General features: G+C 35.5%; 2 protein-coding genes and 1 long non-coding RNA gene across 5 annotated transcripts in view; 1 reads left to right on the top strand and 2 right to left on the bottom strand.

Annotated features, from left to right (window-relative positions):
- Window positions 1–2,009: 2,009 nt before the first annotated feature.
- Window positions 2,010–17,979, bottom strand: ice2 (interactor of little elongator complex ELL subunit 2). Its single transcript, XM_082159837.1, has 15 exons — window positions 17,850–17,979; window positions 17,673–17,774; window positions 16,194–16,443; window positions 15,964–16,083; window positions 14,972–15,106; window positions 14,756–14,872; window positions 13,383–13,539; window positions 13,114–13,298; window positions 11,215–12,028; window positions 10,550–10,716; window positions 9,939–10,068; window positions 5,885–5,969; window positions 5,533–5,583; window positions 4,887–5,127; window positions 2,010–2,427 (listed from the first exon to the last, which is right to left on the bottom strand). Exons 1-15 carry the CDS (start codon window positions 17,861–17,863, stop codon window positions 2,218–2,220), a joined length of 2,778 nt encoding a protein of 925 aa, XP_082015963.1. The 5' UTR covers window positions 17,864–17,979; the 3' UTR covers window positions 2,010–2,217.
- On the top strand, window positions 5,966–9,453 carry LOC309490675. Its single transcript, XR_014202811.1, has 2 exons — window positions 5,966–7,173; window positions 7,952–9,453. It is a non-coding gene; the product is annotated as an uncharacterized lncRNA (long non-coding RNA).
- A 1,384-nt stretch (window positions 17,980–19,363) lies between the features above and the next one.
- The window catches only part of roraa (RAR-related orphan receptor A, paralog a), a 302,985-nt gene continuing 296,114 nt past the window's right edge, over window positions 19,364–26,234 (bottom strand). For all 3 annotated transcript variants that reach the window (XM_082159839.1, XM_082159838.1, XM_082159840.1), the window contains one exon: window positions 19,364–26,044. In XM_082159839.1, coding sequence (XP_082015965.1) covers window positions 25,880–26,044 — 165 coding nt within the window. In that variant the 3' untranslated portion in view covers window positions 19,364–25,879. The remainder of the gene's footprint in view (window positions 26,045–26,234) is intronic.

The raw sequence follows: 26,234 nt of genomic DNA, 5'->3' as shown, positions 1-26,234 counted from the left end.
CTCGTCCTCAAATGAAGGTGGGCTCCACCCCTCTATAACACACCCCTCTCACGGTCTAAAGAGGTGGAACCTCTCAGAGTATGAAAGGAAGTAGGAAAATGTGGCTTATGGTTTCTAAACTGAATGGAAATTGAGGATGTGCTAGTAAACCATTGTTAAGTGGTGACTTTGAAGTCTTGAAGAGATTGATAGAATTCTGAGAAAATTCAGATAGAATTTGGTAATTGAAAAATAAAAAATAAATAAAAGATTATAGATCACAATCACACATTTTGCCTTTAGCTAACTGAAATAAGCTTAAGCTAATGTACTAAAATGACTTAAACTGATAAATAAATTAGCTAAATAGAAATAGTAAAAACTATATCAGATAACAACATTACTAAAGTTATGTAGTAAAAACCCAAAAGTTTTTCATTTGCGTTTCTCGCATATATATGACGTTGTCCAAACGTTCCCTGTCACAAGGATACGCGAAAACAACTTCAAATGCTGTATTCATGCCAGGCCAGTAGGTGGCGATGCCACTTTGTAAAGAAACATTACGAGCCTGAACTGAACATGTAATACGCATGCGCATGACGTCACCTTTTTCACAAATTCGTGTTTTTGTAGTTTACGCGGAGACGATAACGGTATTGTTTTAAAAAACTTGCACTTTGAAACCCGTTTTCAAAAGTGTGTGTTTTCAGGCCCCCAAAACGTTGTTGTCGTGTAAATGAACGGCCAAAAGGCATTAAAAAGTTTTGTTTTTAGTTTAAATTGGTGTCGTGTAAATGGCCCATTACTTTACTAAAATGAAAACTGGAAATATAAAAATAAAAGCTATTAATTAATGATTAATTAGTTTTGAATTGTTTAGAATTGGTTTAATAATCACAGCTGAAACTAAGAGCACAGTAGGAGCATCATACTCGCAAAAATCCTATTTGCTGATGTACCACTCATGATTAATGTATTCAACAAACACAAGTGTGGTTACAGAGAATATGTAGTATTCAGCTGGTCATGTGTTCTCATGTGATCCCACCATAAAGGGCAGCCAAGGTTGTGTAGAGTAACAGCTTTTCACTGATTTGAACTGAAGTCCTCTCATGTGTTTTTACATCACTTTAAACATTTATTTAAGACTATTCTTTACGAGTATGGAAGTGTCTTCCCTATTGTGGCATACTTTATGTTCAAGTAAAAACAGCTACTTGAACAAGAAAAAATGTAATGTGGGTTTTGTTTATTGCTATTAGTGGAATGAAGTTGCGATTAGTCTTTTCTTCCCTATTGGGATGTATATCTGGGTGAAAAGGCTTCATAAACAAGAAGAAAATGTAGGGCGGGACTTGATTGGATGGTTGTGGTTTGCTATTGCTGTGATCTCATGTGAGTGACAGGTTGATCCCGCCCTCACGCCAGTAAACACGTCATAAAAGGAGAGATGTCAATGCAAAAGGGAGGGAAAGTTATTCTGATTCGATTATGAGGGCACATGAATTAAACATATATGATGTGCACGGATAAATCATTTATAATAAATGTGGAAATGGAATGTTATCTAGCTAAATCCATTTCCTTAAATGTAATGATTACCTATACTTAACTGCTTCTGTCACATTCCTTGGCACGATCTTCAACTGAATGTCAAAAGAGAAACGTGACGCATTTCTCCTCTTCAGTTGCACAAGGGATTTTACTCAATATTAGCTGAAATGCAGTTGCACACACAAAGGCACACTTTGAAAATCCATTGGAGAAAGTGTATCCACCAGCCTAGACACCTTTGGTTTACTGTTTTAGCTTTGCCTTCTATAGGGATAGACTAATTATAATCTTGCACTTTATTTACTATGGATAGTATGCACAGTATAGTACACACTAGGGTGGGTCTCTAACTTTCCAGACACACACACCCACATCTTTCTCTCTGACTTGAGACAAGGCTACCCAAAATTACTATTAGACAACAACAGAATGTCAATGAAAAAAGTGAAGGGACACAATATTTATAGTAAATGTTATATTAAACAACGTATTCTTTTATTTACTGCTGACAAAATCATACAAAATAGAACAAATTTTAAATGTTAACCGTTTCAGTGTGGTCAAGGATCCTTTTAAAATGTACAAAATGTAGTCATACGCAACATTATACACAACATTGTTTTTTGTTGGTTGTATATAATATCAAGTGCTTTTGAAAAAAACAAAAATCAAGTACAGAAATCAAGATGGTGTCTTTCCATCTTCACCGCTTTGGCTTTTTTGCAGGTCTTTCATTAGCTTGACTCTCATGTTGTCCTTCCATCCCTGTGCCTTACGAATGCCTTTCTTCTTCTTCTTTTTAGGTGATTGATTCAGATTGCCTGTTTTAGTTGACCTGGCTGGTTGTCTGTTTTTTCCTTGCCCTTGTTTAGGTCCTGTCCCAACTTTTGCCTGTATGAAAAGTAGAAAAGTTACATTTGATAAATCATGACATAACACAATTTGGATGGTAGTACTGCAGTTTTAGACTAAAGGTTGTTGGTTCAAATCCCAATAGTGGATGTCCATGAACTGGAGAATCAGAGAGATCTGGGCCCGTATTCATAAAGATTCTAAGAATCCTCTCAGAAAACTCTTAATTTAGCTTAAAAACTTTTACGTAGGAGTCTTAGCTTAAGAGCAATTCGGGACTGATCTGAGAGGAACTCTGAGTAAGGAAAAGACAAAAACTTTCATCTTAGTAAGGAGGCGGGGTTGACCCCGTTGCTATGTATGACACAATCTTTTGAAGACTGTGATTGGTTGGTTGTCCAAGAAGGAAAAAAAAATTTGATTTTAAGTATAGGGTCTATAGGCCTTCACTTTGAAATTACATGCGTCATTTTTCTTATTTGACCGTTCACACACACACACACACACATTATATATGTGTATATAAATCCTTTTTATTTTTATTTACCATGGTATGGTAATAATGTATCATGCATGCTGTTAATTTCCTATAAGGTATTTGCTTGGCTTAGAATGATAAAAATTGTTCCACTCTTTCCAATTATTTTCCACTGATTGCTGGCATGTCTATTTAAGTGGCGGTTTTAATGTTGGTTTGAATGTTGGTTTTAATGTATCAAACATGGAATTTTCCCAGTTGTCAAATATCGTAATGTAGTGATTACTTTCATTTCTGGCGCTGTGGCATTTCTGCGCTGTATCGGAGATATTAGCGTGTCTCTAATAAGATCAGTCACAAACATGATCCCTGCACGATCTAATCTATAGCGTCTTATTAACTCACTGTTATTCATTGTGTGCAACACATTTCTTCTCCCTCTTCGTCTTTCTGCCATTTTCTCCTCTGCTAAAGAAACTCTTAAGCCTCTTAAAAGTCCTCGTCCGTGCTCCTAACAATTTTGACCTTAAGACCTCTTTTAAGGGTTAAGATGCTTTCTGAATTACTTTTTTCTTTACTAGGATTTTTTCTTTAACTTTAAGAGTAAACGCCCACATTTCTAAGAATTTTCTTAGAATTGTGTCACTAGGAGCTACTCTTTGCATTAAGATTCTTTATGAATACGGGCCCAGATCTCTTGCCAATGTCCCAGCATACCTCAGGACATGCATAAAGAGTGGGCATGTCTTTACAGGACAGTGTGAGCACTAAGCTCAGTAGTTTACACAATCGAGGCACCTCCCAGATTCTGGTGTAGGTTTATGCTTCAATGAAATTTTAAGTGTTAGGTTTCCTCAGGCAGTGCTTCAGTCGGGACCAATGCAATGATGTAAGAGTGTTACAGAGCGTAGAGTAGGATGGGTGTGATCGTTCCTACCTGTCCCGGCACATGTCTCAAGAGCATTAGACCAGCGTATAAAGAGAACAACCACAATCATTCAAAAACAACCAGTCAAATTTTTAATTTAGAGATGCACCAATATTAAAAATCTCAGATACTGATCATTATTTTCATGTCATGTAATCGATAAATGGCTGATATTAAAATTTGACACTATTGGTGTAAATTTTTTTTTTTTTATTAAGTCAATTTAGGCATTATAAAAGTACAACATGAAAAATAGATATTCTTGACATCTGTTAAAGACTACATTTAACAGTTATTAAATTATCAGTGTTATTAAATCAAACTTTAAGGAAGCTTTAGATGACGACAAAGGTCTAAATGCAAAAATAAGGGAAATGAGTAAAGATTAGTAATACCACAAATTTTGCAGTTGGTTGCGATGTCCTATTATAATCATTCACGTCCGTTGTATAATACCTGAGGTTAGAGATATGTAGAAACGGTAATCCTAAGCATGAACAGTGTTTGCTATAGCAAGCATCGCTATAGCTAAGACGACACTTTGAAATTAAGTGAAACAAAGTTAGGCACTACTAAAGTTAACTTTTAACCAATTGTTACTCAAACAGATTCATGGCATAACTGACAGATCGTCCTGCTTGAGAGAATGGGTGTGGTAACTCTTAAATGTTTTTTGGGATTTCATAGAAAAAATGTCCACTCTGATTTTTCATGTTGACTGTGTGAATATATTTGAGTAAAATATGTATATCCCTTTAAAACAAGACTTTAAGTGCTCAAGGGCTCAAGACATTGCTCGAATCAGCAACCTTCCAGTTATCAAATCTGAGCTACCTGGAAATACTGGATAAACGGTATGTTGCAGACAAAATTCCCCAAATTTCCCACATAAGCACTGTGATTTAACATATCTGGAGCATATATGCAAACCAGCAATCTTCAATTTTCCAACTCTGAACTATAACCACTACACCACACAACCTGGAAATACTGGATAAAAGGTATGTTGCAGGCTAAATTTGAACCCAAATTTCCCACATAAGCACTGTGGTTCAACATGTCTGGAGCACACATGGGCCAGGATGGTCATACCTGAGCGGGTGGACGTGGGGGGAAGGTGCAGGGCGGTCTGTTGTGTTTCTGGTGAAATGGCAGGACATGCAAGGGGTCTAGGGGAACCCAGGGAACCCCTGGCGACACAGCAGGGGGTCCGCAGTGCGCAGTCTGCAGGTGGTACAAACTGCGAGCAGGCTTGGTCTCATTGCTGGCTTTGAAGATGGTCACAAAACCCTCACGAGGTTTGTGGACCATCAGGTACCGTCCTTCCTGTAAACTGGGAAAGGTGGTAAAAGACATAAGCACAAACGCATAGAGATTGGCTGCTTTATTAAATGCAACAAATACACAGTATGTAAAACCTAAAGTTGATTTGTGTCATTTTTAATCTTAAAATACTTTCTCATATCCCAGCATAATATGCAGAGATAACTGTTTCAATATCTCCACCAGCTCAACTCAGAACCGGTGACTCAACCAATAGTGTGCATTTTGGGCGGGACTATCTGTCTGCCTTATCAATGGCAAGGGGAATGTTCTTTCGGCTCGTCAGCACAGAAATTACACACTTTCACACACTTTTAAGGACTGATTGAAAGACTGATTTCACATTAGAAATGCATCTTGCAACAAATGGTAAAGTAACAAATTTAAATGGATATAAGAAGTAAAAGAAACTCACGCTGAGACTTTTTTCATTAAGTGGTAGAGTGTGTTTAAACATCTAGTTGGCCTGAAAAAGAAATCACATTAAATTCCATTAAAACTTGTTTGAAGAGATATAGCCTAATATTTAATATATAATATATATATATATATATATATATATATATATATATATATATTTAAATATAAATACTAATATAAATGAATAATTAAAAATAATTATATATTATAATAATATTACAACAATATGCCAGATAAATATATGGGAAAAGTTGTCAAACATTGATGCACTATAAATAAAAACGGCTAAAACGTTCTCAAATCAGGGTTTTATTTAAACACTTTCTATGTTCCAGAGATTTACTCACTTGAAGTCACAGGTGATGTTCTGAATCCAGTCGTCAGGTAACTTCTGCATCTGCACCACTTCTGATGTGTGTGCATTGATGCGACCTACACACACAAATAGATAGGTTTCTTTTAATAGTCTATAATCTTTTAATAAAGATAATACTTCAGTTCATTTTCCATAATAGTTGGTTCGGCAACACTTCTATGTAACAGTCAATATCTAAAACAAGTCTGCAAAGCAGTGTTGTTACTGTGAACTAAAAGTACTACTACATTTTCATTAGTTAAAATGAAGATGAAATAAAATATAAATAACAGACGAAAAACTTCAACAAATGTTGAAACGAAATTAAAGCTAAATAAATATATTTAAAACAAAAACTATAAAATGACAAAAACACTTGAACTAAAAACAAAAATAAAAGCTAATGCAAAATATGAAATACTAAATAACAATATAAATAAAACGATATTAAGACCGCTGCAGAGCCTTAAACCAGCTCGTAGTCCGTTAAAAAACTGAAGAACATCTAATTCTGCATCAACAAAAGGACATGTATTGACTCGCAACACAGACTGTGAGAAACATTGTAGATGTTTCACAATTGTTCACACGTTGTGTCCGTCTGTTGTATCTATGCCTCGTAATATTTCACAATGATGGTGTCGTTCAGAGTTCATGCCAGAAGAAGGCGTTCTCCACACCCGTACTTGTTCATCTGTGTATGAGAGATGCTGCTCTAGTCTGTCGATGAGCCACAATTGGAGCAGTTTATATCTATTAAGGGATTATTAATCATTTTTAAAAATGCCAATAACTGATATAATGCAGATATATTGTGCATCTCTGGTGTTTGTATCACTCGCTTCGTCTGTGTTCCAACACTCGCTGCTTTGGCTTCTATTTTTTGTGTTACACTTTATTTTACAGTGTCCTTGTTACACGTTACATGTAGTTACTATAGTAATAACAGTAAATTATGCACAATTGAATGCAACTAACCCTCAACCAAACCCTTAATCCTACCCCTAGAGTAAGTACATGTAGTTCATTAATATTACTCGGTATTTAAACATAATTACACTGTAACAACGTGTCTCCGTTACAGTGTAATTATACATTTAAGCATATTAATTAAATTTTAAATGAAATGCAACTAAATGTCTGAAACATTGCATTGCATTCAGTTTGCACTTTAGTATATTCTTTTGAAGTATATTTCTGTAATAAGTACTTTTTCACAAGCGATATTATTTCACCTACATATGCTCATACAAATATTTAAGAACACATGAAGTGCACCAAGTAACACTCGATTTAAAGGGATAGTTCACTTTGAAATAAATTTTTGGTATGTTTTAGCTTACCTCAAGGGCATCCAAGATGTAGGTGTCTTTTTTTCCGCAGTAGTTTCAATTTTTATATTTTTAGGTCAAACCGTTCTTGTCTGTCAGTCATATAATGCAGGTCGATGGTCACTGTCTCAAAGAGCATGCACAGAGTCCAAATTAAACAATTCCCCATCGTAAGTACACATTGATGGCCTAAGACACGAAACGAGCGGTTTGTGTGAGAAAACGAACAGTATTTATATCGTTTTTACCTCTTATACGCAGCCATGTCCAAGTGATCTGATCTGACGTGTACGCAGACTGGTGCATAGATATATACACTAGATGTCGCCTTAAAGACATTCGTTCCAATGAACTGCCGTAGACAAGGCGACATCTAGTGTGTATATATCTATGCACCAGTCTGCGTACACGTCAGATCAGATCACTTGGACATGGTTGTGTACAAGAGGTAAAAACGATATAAATACTGTTCGTTTTCTCACACAAACCGCTCGTTTCGTGTCTTAGGCCATCAATGTGTACTTACGATGGGGAATTGTTTAATTTGGACGACGGGGAATTGTTTTAATTTGGACTCTGTGCTTGTGTTTTGAGATAATGACCATGACTGACAGACAAGAACGGTTTGACCTAAAAATATCAAAATTGAAACTACTGCGGAAAAAAAGACACCTACATCTTGGATGCCCTTGAGGTAAGCTAAAACATACCAAAAATTAATTTCAAAGTGAACTATCCCTTTAATAAAATGGTGCTTAGAACAGAAATGTGTAGAAGTACAAACTGTTCCAGCATACTCTGTTATCAGTAGGGCTGGATCCTGGACTAGACCCAAAGAAAAGACCAGATTCCTTTAATAAGCCTAGAAGAATCTCTAAAGCAAACGGTATGTCAGAGCGAGGCTCTTCTGCATTCTTCTGTGATTGAGAGATATTTACACCTACAGACACAGACTGCCGTCACGCACATTACAGGCATTCTTAGTGTCACTGTGAATGTTATAGGCTTCCATAAGGTGGATACAAACATCACAGATCTATCTACCTTTACTATATATAAATTTAGCTAAATGCTCCAAAGTCAGAGTTCAGCAGTCAGAAAAGGAGTATCTTTTCCTCTTTTCCCCTACTGATGTTGAAACCCAAGTAGCCCTACACCCACACTGACATGTCATACATACAGATGCATTCTTCAGTAGCCCTTTCAAAGCTGTAATGTTAGTAGCTATAGCAACCCTGACTCATAACAATGAGTCATGGGTCATGAGAGAGGCATGCTGGGAGTTTGTGGGAAGTTCGCTTTTGTGCTGACTCCCCGATTACCAAAACGAACACTTGAGAAAAAACAAACAAAAAAAACATACTTCTGCCTGTGTAAATTTGCTTGATTAAAAAAAAATTTGATTTTAACTTTTCTGATGGTATTTTGCGGGTTGATACAACTAATATTTGTCAGTCTTGTGATTTGCCTAAAATGGTTTAAAAAGTAGGGGGGTTTTTTCAATTAAAGGAACCATTTCAGCCATTGTAGCAAAGCAGATTCAAGTAAGAAGTAAAATACAGTAAAGTGAAAATTATTTTATAAAAACAATTCTGTATAAAAATTATAATAAAAAATTAAATCATAATAATGAACCAATATGATAAAATAATAAGCATTATTTTTTGCTTGCGTATGTTTTTACTATAACTTTTAAAGCAAATCAAATTAAAATGCTTTAATTTGATGCAAAAAAACCCCCCCAAAAAAATCACTGAATCTGTCATGAATAGATTAATCAAAATGTCCACCTAAATATATTTTTATTTTTACTACAACATTTTTAAAGCATGAAACATGCTTTAATTTGATTTGATAGCTAATGCAAACGAATCAGTTATTAATTGACTGTTAATGAATTGTTATCAACATATATTTTAATACAACATTTTAAAGGTCCCATGACTCTGTGCCTCACTTTCTGAGGTTTTTTAACATTAATATGAGTTCCCCTAGCCTGTATATGGTCCCCAAGTTTCTAGAAATTTTAATCGGTGTAAATCGAGCTTTTGCTATCTTTCTCTGCCTTTGAGAAAATGGAAGCTCAACCGAGCTGATCTTGAATTTGCTCCTTATGACGTTGTAAGGAGAAATGTTACCTCCGCTTTCTCTGCTTTGCCCGCCCAGAGAATATTTTCCGCCCATGAGAAAATGAGCTAGAAAGTAGGAACGCGCGCGCGCGCGATTTCAGTTTGTCCACGAGAGATATCATGGCTTTTGAGCGAGCGAAGCATAATAATTGCTCAATAATTGGATGTACAAATGAACACCGACGGGTCAATACAGAGCTGGGCTTGCTGAACGTCTGAAACTAAAGTCTGGATCAGTACCAACTGTCTTTGGCTCAGCTACACACCTCGGACAAGTATAAGTATATTTGTCTTTATAATGGCAAAAATTATCAAATCAAATTCAAAGTAATTGAATTTGAAGTAATTGAATTATATAATAATTCAACTGTGAATCAGCTGAATTACTTATAAACTGATTTATTGAAACAGTCTAAACAGACATTTTGCTAATGAAGTTTAAGAGATTACTTATAGATTGCATACTTTCTTTTCTATATCTGGTGACATTTGCATCAAACAGATTCATGACAGAGTCACAATAAAATGTCATAACTTTTCATGACCACTAAAGGGGAAAAAACACAGATTCCATCAAGTCTCTTACTTATGAAAGACACGGTACTGGAGTGCAGAAGTTTCTCGGCCCACAGCTGACAGGCCTCGGTGTGGGTCAGACTCTCGACTCCGTAGCACAGCTGATACTCCAGCTTGGGTAAGACATGCACTGGGACGGCCTAAATAAAACCAGACTCAATCATTATACACTCAAACGGCATTTATGAGTCACTATACTCTATAAACAGATGCAGAAGAGCTTCTTTTTCAGAACAAGCAGTTTTGACCTACATTTGTGAACCCTTAACTGGAAAGAGTCTGTTAATACACTGATAAGACTTAAAAGTCGACTCTACAGCTCCGCACAGGAAAGTAGACTGTTTAAATAAAGGGAGTGGTGGACATTACTCAACCCTGGTCAAAATATAAAGAATAATACCTGACATATTGACATACAGACTCAAATCCAATAATAATGTCAATAAAAGGTTGCTAAAAATCAGTCGAAAATGATAACTAGTAATAATAAGATGCATTGTGGGTGTTTACACAGGATCTGACGAGTCTGATGATGTTTGAAACTCTTCAAATTGGGCCAAATAAAGCAACACTTTCACAAAAGGTGTATTGTGTTTGTGTACTGGCATGGGTCCAGCTCACCCTGAAGGTCTCTCTGTCGTGTCTCGGGTGAGCGATGTCCACACTGCTGCGCACCATGAGCAGAACGTCCAGCAGACTGTAGAGTTTGTACAGAACGCTGCCCTCTGCTGGAGGATCATAGTCCATCTCATCCTCAGCACTGACCTGAAGATCCTCCCTCAGAAGACCTGTGACACACACACAGATAGACAGATAGATAAACACAAGGCAGATAGACATATAGATAGTCAGACAGACAGGCAGAAATATAGATAGATAGATAGATAGATAGATAGATAGACAGACAGACAGTCAGGCAGACAAACACATATGTACATACAGATGATAAAGACAGACAGCTAAATAGATAGATATTATTTTAAATGCATATTATAATTTAAAATAATTATATATAGTATAAAAAAATACATTTTAAATTCTGATATCTCTATATATTTAATCAAGATATTTAAACCTGCAATAATAAAAAGTCGGCAAAAAAAATAACTTCAATATTAAAAATGACAATATTATAATTTAAACTTGACTATTCAAAGACTGAAAATGATGACTTGATTTTTGACTTTCATTCTTTGTCAGTTACTGATTTTGTCAATTTAGATTAATGTTAAAATTCAGAAAAAAAGTATTATTTCAACACGTGAGATAGTGTATTAAGCACTAACGTTTTCTTTGAGGGGCCACCAGCACAGGAACGGCAGCAGGCAGTGTACCGTCCTCTCCCTGTCCCTCTCTGGACTCCAGGTACGAGGTCACACACTGTTTGACCAGGGAGTGTGTTTTAGGTTCTGGAGGTTTATCTTCTGGGACAGGCGCTTTCACAGCCTCCTGGTTCTTGCTGGGGTTGGATTTCAGCATGGCGTCCTGCATCCGTAAAATCTGTCCGAGCTGATCGCACTCGCCGGATATTCTTGGTCTTTTGATGCCTTTCTTTGTTCCTTTGCCCAGAGGGTTAGTGGGGCCTGTTGTTGCTGGGTCGGGCGCTCGGGGGGAGGACACCTCGCCGGGTGTCACCTGGGTCTGTGAGGAGACTATGTGATCGATAACTAGTCGTTCTTCGTCAGAATCCGAATCCTGGTCACCCTTGTCTTCCATTAGCCGTCTAGGCCGCTTGGTGGGAGGACACTGAACAGAAGACACTTTTGAATCTTCACTCGCACTTTCATGCATCGCACCGTTTCCTCCGTCAGTCAAAGACGAGTCGGTCTCTCCTTGTTCCTCAGCCATGGTCAACTCAAGGGGTTCTGTGGGAGTGTTTTGAGATGTTGAGGTGTGCTTTGACGTACCTAAAGAGTCTGTCTGTTTCTTGGGGCTTGGGGTAAGTTGAGATGGATTTGTACAAGCTGTTTTTGGTTCATTCTGTTCCTTCACTTTCTTACTGGGCTTGTAGGATTCCCCAAATGACTCCAGGTCTGTTAGATCAGTCTCAAAATCCATTCCAGCATCATCAAATGCAACCACATTCCTGGAGTTTTTGTCCTGGGCACAGTAAAGCGAAGTAAATATTCACAATATAACTTAAAATATTTGTTTCACTCACTCTTATTTGACATTTATTTATTTAGCAGATGCTTTTATTACAAAACTGCACACTATAAAGAGTGCTAACCTGCAATTCTATTTCTACCTGAAAAAACAAACAAACAAAAAAACTTGAATAAAACCAGTTAATGTAGATGTTACCATTTTTAGGTTGCCATTTTTTTCAATGTACTATTTTAATCATAGTTTACCATAGAAATACCATAGTAACAGCAATTAATATTCCTGTGAGACAATAACATATTAATATGGACTGTGCTTTAAATGTTATGCTTTTGGAATCCTTCTGTAATTTTATTATTTATTTTTGATGATAGTGTTGGCTAATACCAAGTTACCAGCTTTAATAATAATAAAATAATATATCTGTGAAGCACACACATACGTACATACACTGAACAAAATTATAAACGCAACAGTTTTGTTTTTGACCCCATTTCTCATGAGCTGAACTCAAAGATCTAAGACAAAAGTCTTACACAAAAGGCCTATTTCTCTCAAATATTGTTCACAAATCTGTCTAAGTCTGTGTTAGTGAGATAACACTGCATTAGTCCCCCCCAATAAAGTAAAACTGCACATTTTAGTGGCCTTTTATTGTGGCCAGCCTAAGGCACACCTGTGCAATCATGCTGTCTAATCAGCATCTTGATATGCCACACCTGTGAGGTGGATGGATTATGTCGGCAAAGGAGAAGTGCTCACTAACACAGATTTGTGAACAATATTTGAGGAGAAATAGAAATAGGTACATAGAAAAAGTCTTAGATCTTTGAGTTCAGCTCATGAAAAATGGGGGCAAAAACAAGTGTTGCGTTTATAATTTTGTTCAGTGTGTATACATACATACTTAAAAACATTTCTTATTATTAATGTTCAAAACCATATATATAAATATATATATTTTTTTATTTTTTTATGAGCCAATAACAAAAATGAATTAAATAATCTGCAATATTTATTATTTATTTATTCCACTGTTTGGTGTTTTGTGTTCCTCTACTTCCTTGAATTGACCTTACCTCAGGAGGGGTGTTCATTTCTAAGGATATCTCTTCTGAAGTGAGGAAAAATACTGGTCGTGACACAGTCTTCTTGAATGTCAGCTTGACGCTCTCCTCATGAAACAGCAGACTCCTCTCTCTCCAGCTCATCTGTGTCTTCAGCAGAGGCGGATCAATGTATGCCGTCTTACTCTGACTGCTGCCTGTTAACCACACCACATTCACTGTGACTGACTCTCTTAACTGTCTGGATTACAATCTTCTGGTCTCATGAAATGACCCCTCACCTTTATTAGGATTCATTTTGACCCAAATGGGCAGCTCCCATGCTTCTGTGAACTCTGTGCTGTTATTCAGGAGCTGAAGGAAAGCCTCTTTGGATAAACACACTTGTGGCTCATAAGTGGCGCTGAGTTTTTCCGCGTTGCTGTCAGTGCTGATGGCCTGCAGAAATCAAGAGACATCAGGATTCAGACTCAAGAACTTAGATTTCTACAGGCATATTAAATTAATTCATGAGGTAAAGGGACAGGGATTTTTTTAGGTGGCTCCTACTTCTCTTATTGGAGGTCTTGCGCCCCTCAGTCATGGGCTCCAGTTCCTGGTTAACCGGCCTAGATACTATGTTTATTCTATCAAATATTTTAGAGGGATAATTCTGAACAAAGCCAGCAGTGCCACCTAGTGGTTAAGATTACATTTTGCAAGATAGAAACCTACACGCTTTTTAAGTTAGCAATTACATGGGTGAATCTAAAAAAAGGAACATATTTGGGCCCTTCTTCACCTGCACATTCATTATATATAAATATAAATATATAAATATAAATATATATATATATATCACAATGAAAATGAAGCCTATTTTAGAATGATTTATATATTTTGTATTATATTTTGTTTGTAAAATGACATATTTGGGTTCTTTTTTTTTTTCCTACAAATGAAAAAAGTAAAAACATAAAATATGCCTATTAAGGAAAATAAGCCTATTTTATCCTTAATAATGTTTTTTTCTTTTTTTTATATTATTATTGTGTGAGAGGACACATTTGGGTCCTTTTTCAGCTGTATTAAGTAAAAATATATAATTGGCATTTAAGGAAAATTAAGCCTATTTTAGCATGATTCATATTTTATTGCACTACATTATTGTATTCCTAAAAAAGGACTTTTGGATCCTTTTTCCCCTGCAAATATTTCCACCTTGCACTAGGAAACGAAGCCTATTTATTTGTTGTTGTTGTTAATATTATATTATATTTGTATTACATTATAATGACATAATTTCCATGACAATTCATCAAGTTGGTATACTTTGTATACTAATAGTAATAATAATATTCATAATTATTTAAATGGTATGTAATAATGTTTATATACAATGGTAGTATTTGTGCTGAATTTAATTCAATTAAGTTTTTAAAAATGATTATTTTTTAAATAAAAATACAAAATAACAATTTTTTATAGAAAATGTGGGCAATTGTACATTTGTATTTTGTCATTAGTTTCATGACAATGACAAAATACAAATATGAAAAAAACAAAAACATTATGGGGTTAAATATGGCCATTTTATCTGAAATTCATCCATATAAAGACCAAAAACCACAAAAATTGACAGTAAAAACCACACAATCACAGACAGGCCACGTACAGTTTGTGCTGAAGTTGCTTTTTTAGCTGGAGGAACCACATTTGACACGGTCTCATAGTCTACTGCCAGTTGGGTGTCTTCTGAGATCACTTTTTTGTCTAGCATGTCCATTTTACCCTGAGGAGAACAACAGTAGACATAGATGAAACAAACAGCAGTATATCACATTCACACATTTAAGTTAATAATACAAAAATAACTATAGTGTATAGGTACCATAGCGAGAAGCTGTTTCTCAAAGTTGAGAGACATTTCACACACAAACTTTACACTGGTCAGGCTAGTAATCTCTTGAATGCTGTAAAACTGTGGGTAACTCTTCACATGTTCCAAGCAGGCTGTAAAATATTCCTGTTGGGGGAAATATAAAAACAATCACCAATCAAATATTCAAAAATGATATTGAAATAATCAAATTAAATAATACAAAATTAAATTAAAATATACAAATAAATCATCAATAAAATATTCCAAAATTATAATGTAAGAAAGAAAAATTTACATAATAAAAATAACATTAGAATATATATATATATATATATATATATATATATATATAAAATCAAATATTCAAAACTGATAATGAAATAAATTAAGATAATAAAATAATAAAAAATCTAATTAAAATATACAAAAACCATGAATAAAATATTCAAAAATGATCATGTAAGAAAGAAAAATTTACATAATAAAATAACATTAGAATATATTTTTAAAAAAATCAAATATTCAAAACTGATAATGAAATAAATTAAGATATTAAAATATACAAAAACCATGAATAAAATATAAAACAATATAGTGAAAGAGAAAAATTTTATTAATTCTTTTTTTATTAAAATATACAAAATGTCAATCAAATATTAAAAAAAAAAATTAAATAAAGAAAAAATTAAATTAAAATATACAAAAATCAATCAAATATAAAAAAATTATAACGTAATAAAGAAAAAATTATAAATAAAAATGTACAAAAATCAATCAAATAAATATTCAAAAACAAGAATGAAATAAAGAAAAATAATAAAACAAAATAATAGAAAATAAAAAGTACACAAATTATCAATCAAATATTTATAAACAATAATAAAATTTAAATATTTTAAAAAATCATAAATAAAATATTCAACAACAACGAAATTAAGAAAAATAATACAATTAAAACAACAGAGCTTTTGAATATGAAATAAATAAATAATTGTACCTACCTCAGAGTAGCGGGTGCTGCCTGGTGGCATATAGTTGTACCCATCAGCACATGCTCTAGAAACATCTTGTAGGTATTTCATAAACCCTGACACTTCATTCTTCACACGCTCCATCAAAGGCTTAGAAATAAGACACAAAATGAATTACCATACGAACTCTGCCTTGCATTCATGTACAGCGATCAAAACTGTCCCAGTATTACAGGCGATCAGCACTTGAGATGGTCTACCTTTGAAGGTTTGGTAATCTTGCCGTTGAGAATGTTGAGATATGATCGCCGCTGCTTTACGTTGATGCTGGTAAAGCAAGGGTAGGGCACCAGAGGCTCAGGGAAAGTTAGCATCTCAGTAGTCTTCACAGGTCTGGGCTGAACACGGTTTTCAGTTGGTTTGCATTCAGACGAGGCCTCATCTGATGCAAGCGTGTTAATGTCTGAATCTTCATCACATTTCACAGTCTGTGCTTCTGCTGCATCAGAGCTTTCAAAGAAATAATCACATATATACATATACAGTACCAGTCAAAAGTTTGGAAACGTTACTATTTTTAATGTTTTTGAAAGAAGTCTCTTATGCTCATCAAGCCTGCAGTTAAAAAAACAAAAAACAAAAAAAAAAACAGTAATATTATGAAATATTATTACAATTTAAAATAATGGTTCTCTTTTTTAATATATTTTAAAATGTAATTTATTTTTGTGATGCAAAGCTGAATTTTCATCAGCAAGTACTCCAGTCTTTGGTGTCTTATGATCCTTCAGAAATCATTCTAATATGATGATTTGATACTCAGTTATTATCAATGATGGAAACAGTTGTGCTGTTTAATATATTTTTTTGAATACTTTTTTCAGGATTCATTGATGAGTAAAACGTTAACAGCATTTATTCATTAAAACAGCATTTATTCAAAATAAAAACATTTCTAACAATATAAATCGTTACCATCACCTTTTATCAATTTAACGCATCCTTGTTGAATTAAAGTACTAATTTCTTTAAAAAAAATTGTTATTGTTCCCAAACTTTTGAACGGTAGTGTATATTGTTACAAAAGATTTCTATTCTAAATAAATACAGTTCTTTTTATTCATCAAATAATCCTGAAAAAAGTATCTCAGGTTATAAAAAAAATATTAAGCAGCACAACTGTTTCCAACATTGATCATAAATCAGCATATTAGAATGATTTCTGAAGGATCATAAGACACCAAAGACTGGAGTACTTGCTGATGAAAATTCAGCTTTGCATCACAAAAATAAATTACATTTTAAAGTATATTAAAAAAGAGAACCATTATTTTAAATTGTAATAATATTTCATAATATTACTGGGTTTTTTTGTTTTGTTTTTTAACTGCAGGCTTGATGAGCATAAGAGACTTCTTTCAAAAACATTAAAAATAGTAACGTTTCCAAACTTTTGACTGGTACTGTATATGTGCGTGCGTGTGTGTGTGTCTGTGTATCACAATATCCCTATATATTGTCAATTACAGTATACAGAATACTTAACATGGTAAATCTCATTGAAATGTTGTACATTCAAGTATTTAGGCATATCATAGAATTGGTTGTTTTATAGTTGTAATCATGGTTGTTAATTAAGATATGTTTTATATGTGGCTATTTGGTCTTAAATATAAATAAGACGGTTTAACTACAGTTACCGTGGTAAATGTGAGTAAGATACGACCACAGTCACTCACCTGTGTAAAAGAGCATATAGTTCTTTAATGTTAGGCGCGAGAGTGAACTTGTCAAACACATCTCTCGAGAACACGAGAGGACCAGTGACAGCAGCATCTTCCCTGCGGACAAACAGACTATCTTCAGTACAATTATCAATAAAACGTGTTTATTTAGAGAACCATATTGTCACCTACCATTTTAACTCCATGGCGCAGATTTTTTTAATTTTTATGTAGTTCACATCATTGTTAAATCATTGTACCGACTGACTCTTGTCTGTCGCACGCTGACGTTCCTCACATCATAACAGTGCGCCGATTGAATCCTCCGGGAAGAAACAAAACATGAAAAAACGGTTCCGCTTCTGATCAAACGGCGGATTTTTTTTGATCGTAATTATAATGCAGAACTTGGTACAATTAATTTGTGCTGACCCCAGGTTAGTAAAATACTTACAGTGGTATAAGTTTTGTCATACTGAACAATACCAATAGCTTAATTTGCAAAGTTTTGTATCAGACTGTGAAATCTAACGTTATCTTTCTTGAATCCATCGATCAATTTCAAAAGTTAAAGTTCACCATTTAACTATGTTAATACTAAAGCACAATTAAATATGGATATATTTTATGCAGGTTATGTTTGTATTTACTTACGTAGGCTTATAAAATGTAAATGCAATTATGTTTATGGTGAGACTAGCATTTTGACACATTACTCATATTTTCCTCTGTCCTGTTCGAAAATTCCACATTGATTTATTAAGATTTACACACGACATTTTATCCTAACAGTGACTATGGTATTTTAGAGAAATGTGTTTTATTTGCATGTGCTGACCTCTTTAGAAACCGTACAAACTTTTATTATGACAAACTGGTTGGTTTTAGGGCCATAAACACCAGACACTGGGGGGTAGCCTACAAGTCAGTTCAGAGACTTCCACAGTATGTACGTTTTAATATTTAGACCACTTATATTATTGATTGCTATCAGGATGTGAAGAGAGTTTCAACAAGTATAACAAAAAGTTCAAAAAACGAATTTATAGAATTTATAAAACTCTGCATGCCCATAACCATAGGTCACCTGATGGAGTTTTTCGGTTCCTTGCCACTGTTGCCTTTGGCTTGCTCAGTTGGGGATATTTAATTTAATTAATCAATCAACAATACTATTGATCAGCATTACCAAACGTGGACGTTTTCCACTAGATACAAACATTGAGGTATTTTTTTAAATGTAATACTGTGAAGCTGCTTTGATACAATCTGTATTGTGAAAAGCGCTATATAAATAAACTTGACTTGACATGCCACCTCAAACTATTTTAAGCCTTAGCTAGACATATATATTTCATATGTTTTCTTTATTCTTTAACCCTTTTAACGTTTATATTGACTCTTCTTTAAAAAAACACAAAAAAAAAAACACACAAATGTAAATCTGATCAGGTTGTATATATTGCCACATTTTTGTTGTTATTTCTTGTTGATTGCCTTTTGTAATATTCCATTCCCATAACAACTTTTCAAAACATCTTCCACTAGGCCTACATCAAATCCACTTTTTGTAGTTCTTTTTTAAATGTTGTAAGATTCTGTTTCTTATTCTGCTTCTCCACTTCCATCTCTCTATCATTTCTTTAAAGGCTGTGTGGAACTTACTTCAACCATATGAAATGCATAAAGAAGTATGACACATTGAATAAGAGCCCATTACAAGCAGTAAATTTTATTATGGGATAACAGCACATAAAGCACATCTAAAATCGATGTGTCAAATGCACTTTTAATAAAGGTAATATTAAAGGTACAGTTTCTAAGTACAATATAACAACATTCATATTAGAATGAAAAGTATTTAAAAGACAACATTAAATTTCTTATTTTTCTTTACAGCCGTATTTACAAAATGAATCAAAATACTTATTTTCATATTTAAGAATCAGACAAACAGAAGGAGCAAAACCACTATTGAGAAGAGACTATCTCCTAAAGAGAGTTCCAAAGAGCTGAATAAAAAGGTACATGATCAACTGTCCCCATTTTAAGATCAGTAGCAAACATGTGACGTAAAAATATGTGACAACCGCAAACTGTTCTCTGCTTCCCCCCCCCCCCCCCCCCCACCGCAGGTTAGCAGGAGCAAAATCCATCCTGTCCCGTCCTGCCCCAGCCCTTGTGCCTCCCCTTCAGCTCAACAAGAAATAGAAGTATGCATCATTTTACATACACATATGAACACTTAAAATACATTGCATTAGTCATTTTGTTTCATAATCGTCAACTTAAAACCTAATTGGCAGGAAACAACAGGGAGAACACGGAGTGGATTGTCTATTGTCCGCCATTTTGTCTCTGCAAATGTCCAAACAGGGTTCGTGTTCAAATACATCCAACCAGGGTGCAACTGACTGGATACAATGTCCCATAACCACGTGAAGTTGTTCGGAGGAAAAGAAAGAGAAGCGTCGGGACGTCACAGAGACAATAAAATGCTGTTTCCATGGCTATAAACAAACATGAAATGCCTCATTTACATACAAAAAGACAGCCGATGAAAAGAAAAGTCGGTAACACAAGACAGAATTCACCTACGTGTGCAAACACAGTCAGTTGAGTACGTCGAGAACAGTGAAAACGATAACGGACGAATATAGTTTCTGCATCCTGTACCACTGAGAGGCACTCAGCGTAGTTTGCTATGTATTATTGCAAGTAGATTCTGCCTTGCTACAAAGATAAAAACAGGAAGTTTCGCACAAAACTTCGTACGACCGCCTTTGTTCTGTACAATTTATAACACTTAACCATTGTGTGTGTATGTAAGTGTGACTTTGAAAGTGAGCGGATGTCGGATAGAATAAAAAAAAACGAAGCGCGTAAAAAAAAGGTAGAATAAACAAACAAAAACAAAAAAACGGAGGGAGCCAAAAAGCGGCAGACAATCCGATACTTTATCGCGTGTTTAAAGTCCTTCCAGAAAATAAGCACTGGTTTCGAACAATCAAAAATAAACACAATACTGCTGCTTTTTTCCATTTTTTTTAAAAGCATGAACAATCGTCTTTGTTGCAAAAATATTCAAAACTGCAATTTACTTAGCCGATACTTGCTAATAATCTTAAAAGTGGGAAGGAAACAAGCCGCGTCCCAAGACTAGCACACTGATACAGGTACTTGCTGGGTATCCGAAAGTAAATTTACCACTATCGTTATCTTTATCGATATTATCATTATTATTATTATTATTATTTATCGAGTCCTAATATCAATAATGCATCAATACTCAGTGAAATTAATGGACTAAGAGGGCGGCCTAGTCTATGAATCCATAATTTTTGTTCACAAAAGTAACTTACCTAGCACCACACGTCAGTATAACACACAAATTAATGTCCGCACACCCTACCGCTAATCGAACTAAGTCTAAAAGAGAGAAGTATACTCAGAACAGAGATACTGTACAGCATGATGTGTCTGATAAAACAGATAAATATTTGCACTGAGCAGGTCTTAATAGCAGTATTTTCTTCTTACCTATACAAACAGAAGTTACAAAGTTACTTTTATACATGTGATCGATAGAACATTAAATATCGTGAATTAAAAGCCGAAAGGAGGACAGGGAAACGTAGCTGTACAGTTTACAGGCCATTTGACGTTCGTAGTTCTCCACCCGGGAACAGAACTAGTCAATATACAAATAAAACAAACCCCCAAAAAATATGCGAGAAAAAATAAAATAAAACGCGATAAATAAGAAAATGTATTTACATGCAGATGTTCAAAGCCTATGCACAAAATGAATCATAATACACCATATATATTATTGCTTGACATTCGATTATGGCTAAAGACTTTTTAGTCTATAATCTAAACATAGTTAACTTTTAATAACGCGTCAGCTGTGCTTTTGGAAAGAAAACTCAAGGAAAACGTTTGACGTAAATCTTAGTAACACTTCAACCTTCAGCTCGAATGCTGTCGCTAGCATGACACGTTCAATCTGTCGATCAGAATTGCGGGGAAAAAAACGGTAAATGTGCCTTTCGCCAAACGTGAGTGCATAGGCCTTGTGTTTGCATAAATCTAATCGAAATGTTAACGTCGAGGTGCAGTGTGTCATGCTTGTACAGCCTCGTCAAAGGGATTCAAGCTCAGTGCTATGTAAAACATTTTAAATCCTGGGAAAAAAAACTAAAACTTAAGATCTTACATACAATTCACCATCTCACCCTGCTGCGTCTGATCTTTTAAAGCCTTGTCTGGGGGGTTTGACCTTAAGCAAACATAACAAATAGCACAAACACACACATTTCCGCTTCTCGCATCCACAGTCGGACGTATATTGCTTCTTACATAGATAAATAAAGGGAACCACAGTTTAAAAAAAAGAAGAATTGTAAAACAATTTACAGTAAAGACCAAGGGAAAATATTTGGATCTTCCACTGATAAAGAGACTTGTCTCTTTACATGTCTAGAATACCACAGATCCGGAGGAGTTTAAGTACCTTTGCTTGTATTAGAAAAAAATAAATTTGTCCCAAAGTTCTATCTCAGCATATTGCTTTATAATGTCTAACTACACAGACAAAGTACGACATGCAAAAAGTGGCAAAACGTGACTTTACTACAGCTTTTATGGTGTTGTACGAACTGACTCGTGGATCATTGGACAGGCAACAGCAAAGCTTGTTCATCAAGGGGACTCCACAGCAGTGGTTACCCTGTAGAAACCCGTATTTGTCACGCGCGACTATTCGCCCACGCGGACGTCTGAAGGTGGAGAAAATCGTGAAGAGGTATTTGGCACATAGACTCGAACAATTATGAGTGACGATCAGAACGAATCCCCAATCCAGAGAAAAAAAAACTAAACTGGAAATTAGCGTAGCACGCTTGAGGTTGTTATCTTGCTTTGTTTGATTTTCGGGAATCGGATCTTGGAGCTCACTGGGTGATTTGATAAAGCCAGTGGCCTATGGGGCGAATGAATGAAATGACACGTTTTGCATTGTTTATGATGTACCGCTGTCTTCTTCTGACTTGACAGCACATATGTTAGTGAATAACAGGGTATGTGACATGAGCACGTAAATTGCAAAAGATAAGGGTTTAAAAAAAACTATGACAATGAGTGGTAACAGATGAGCATGCATTCCCATTTATCATTACCAGGTTCGTTTGGGTTCAATTCTGTCCCTAGTGAGCTGTCTCACATAGGTAGCATCCTCTAGACAACAACTCTTTATGTCACACAAATAGTGTGGCAATGGAGTTTTAGCATGTTAGCTCGTGGCTATCCTAAAGCTTAATACTTTAATACGCGTTAAAAATCATATCCCTATACATTTTGGGTAGATATGTCCTTTTTAAGATTGAACTATTATTGATCAATTATTTTTGGTACTAAATGAAATATATATAAAAAATTAACTCATACATACACCATGCAGGAAAAATGTTTGCCGTCTAGGTAGGCAGCTCACTAGGTTTCAGAACTGATCTCATTATCTCCCTGTGTTCTCATTTGTCACAATATTACTCTCCCTGAGCCTTGTAGTATACAAACTGCTAAACAAGAACCTGGATTGTCATTCACAGATTGATGATGTATTGTAGTAACCAGGAACTCTTGGGGATGCATTGCACAGACTAATATTTTGTCAATAGTAGAGAACTTAAATGTAATAAGCGCCATTATTTATCTGTATTGAACATGCCATCAAGATCAAATTATTGAGCTTTATGTGCAACAGAGCTGACTAACTTGTTTAAGCTACCGGCTTCAAAATTGAGTTAGACAGACTCTTCCCTGAGGAAAATACTTTGTATCATGGGGAAAAAAATGACATGAAGCTACCAAGATTCATTCAAATATGCCAGTTAGTAGGTTGTAGAAGTGATCAATGAGGTTTTTTTTCTGGATTATATTGGGATTTTCTAAACGCCACAACATAGTTTTACTGGAATGTTACAATACAACATTTTTTTTCAGACAAAAAAAAAAAAAAAAAAAAAAGCAGGAAAGACCACTATGGCACATACAAGAGACGTACAAACACGCGCAACACACAACAGTTAGGTATTCCAAAAAATAGCACTATTACTACCATTGTCTTGTTCTTTGAAAAAGACCAACAACAAAAAAATCATAAAAAACACAAATTCTAATTATTGCAGGATTAAGTGCTATATCATCCTTCGTTCTTTCCCTTTTTTCTCATAGGCTTCATAAGCACTGTACAATGTTACAAAAATAGAGGATTTCAACCAGACAAGGCTTTGAATATTTCTCTTTTTTCTTTTTTTCCCCCCACTCTTACGTTCCGACGAGCATTGTTGCTGGGCAAAGACTCTCACAAGAGCCGGTTTAAGGAAAATCAGCCGTTCATAAACCAGATCTGACTCCTCCACATGGTCATGTGACGCACCACCACTAGATGGAACCATTAAACAGCATCTGAAATATGTGGAAAAAGGGTCCCGATTTCATTTAATAGACTCGGTGTGCTTTGGTTTGGCCCGCAATGGGACGCTACTTGAGGGTGAAATAAGATCTAGAGCTTGGTCTGGTGTTTTACCATCATAGTTCCAGTTTAAAGGTGGCGGACAATGTGTGTTAGTGCACTGTAAAAAGAAAAGAAAAAAAATTCTGCCTTAAATTAAGTACAATCAACTTGAATGTTTAAGTCAATTCAACTTCAATTGCATTAAACTGACTTAAAAATTAGTTGAATCTTGTATAACTTACAAAAAAAAGTTTTTTGATGAGTTAAAGCAATGTAAAAACAAATGTTGTTATAACTTATTGATCATTTCATTTTTTACAGCGTGGAAACATTAAAAAAATTGCCCTCCCGGATCATGTGATCCGCCTTTACCCAGCACCAACCTCCGCCTCGCGCAAATAAATACACAAACACGCACGCAAGCACGCACCCACCCTCAGCAGCGTTAGGGTTTCCAGCACTCGTTCTCCATAACCGTGGTATTTATACATGCAACACATCACTAGGTAAATATACAAGTCTTAAATTAAAGAAAGGTGCAAATAAAAGTGCCTTATCAATTTTTCACAATTAAGAATAGTCTAGCTACTAATATCATACATGTTATTTAAAATAGATTCTATAAACATTATTTTTTTTCTGTATAGTTTGTACTTATGACCAAATACCCTGTAACACGTTAGAAAACAGGTGGAATGGACCCTTGCATTGCATCGATGTTGGTGGTCGGACCGTTACGTTACGAACACCATTCCGGAGAGGGACTTAATAGCAGATGGCCTTAAATGATATCACTAAGCTAACTATGGTAGATGAAGTCTCTGACGGCTAAAAGCAATTGCGTCTATTACGACTAGAATTACCAGAATTCTACGTTGTTCCTTCTTTTTTTTTCGCGATTGTCCGTAGAAAGGTGCTGTTTTGTGTCAACACTGCGCTACACTCCTTCTCCGTATCTCTCTTTCTCTCTCAATTTGTATTCTTCTTCTTTCTGGGTTGGTTTGACATCCAAAAAAAAATAAAAATCCAAACTCACAGGGAGGAAGGAACCAGCCACGTATGTTTCTACGTAGACTTTTTTTGGTGCTACAATAACTGCTGGAACAGTTCGGATAATCGACTTTCTTGATCTCAACTTTTTGTTTCATTCTCTTGGCTTGAAAAGGGCTTTAAAACGTGTTCCTCTTCCTGTAGAAAGTTTAAAATGGCGTATTCCAGGCAAACGCTCTCTGGGAATCTTTTTTTTTTTTTTGTCGTTTTGGAAACGAGTCAAAACAATTTATGCTGATCATGACAAATCGCCATGGGACCGTTCTGGAAAGGAACGCGCGGACTCTTCAGGTTCAGTCAGAGAGAGAAAGAGAGCGAGGGAGCGTTCGGAAAAACAAGTGTCTTCATCTTCTCATCCTCTCCCCTGGGGCTCCGAATCCCACCTGTGTCAGTAAAAGAAGGGAACAAACCCCCAAAAATAAACCACTGGAGTCAAACCCAGTCCATTACCAACTCCTCCCCCACAAAAAAACAAACAAAAAAATCACAAGGAAAAAAAGAAAATAAAAAAAAGGGGAAAAGTGTGTGTGTGTGTGTGCAGTGTGTCGTCCGTCCAGGTGTGTGTATGTGCAGGGCACTGCTAAAGTGTCTCAGATTTATGCTTGACATTCCCCACGGTGTGACATCCCCCGGGCGGGGCGGGCGCGGGGAAGCGCTACCCGTCAACGGGCATGGACTGCTCAAAGTCTGATCCGAACAACTCCTTGTACAAGGGGGGGAAGTGGGCGCGGACAATGTCTGGGTATATTGCTTTGAACGCCGTCAGCTTTTCCGTATGCCGGCTGCACAGGGCTCGCAGCGTGGAGACTTTGCATATCAACTGCAGAGAGAGAGAGAGAGAGAGAGAGAGAGAGATTTTAATTTGGTGGAAAGGACCCTGTGGTACTGGGTCAAAAGGCAAAAGGCAGACCCTCTAATCCGCAGACACAACACAGATGGTCCCAGGTTTTTCACATGACATCAACTAATCTTTCATCCGCCAGACCAAACGCAGCTTATCAGATGAAGTC

Source organism: Leuciscus leuciscus, assembly GCF_965113295.1.
Source record: "Leuciscus leuciscus genome assembly, chromosome: 25".
Classification (NCBI taxonomy): Eukaryota; Metazoa; Chordata; class Actinopteri; order Cypriniformes; family Leuciscidae; genus Leuciscus; species Leuciscus leuciscus.
The sequence above is the reverse complement of the archived record's forward strand: the minus strand, read 5'-3'. Positions and strand labels throughout refer to the sequence as shown.

Bases quoted from the DNA above. Each gene is read 5' to 3' on its own strand.
- ice2 (XM_082159837.1), bottom strand. The intron at 12,029-13,113 runs GTAAGGTCAATT...TACTGTGCCCAG, and splicing joins AAATGAACACCCCTCCTGAG to GACAAAAACTCCAGGAATGT. The intron at 5,128-5,532 runs GTGAGTTTCTTT...CACCTTTCCCAG, and splicing joins TTAATGAAAAAAGTCTCAGC to TTTACAGGAAGGACGGTACC.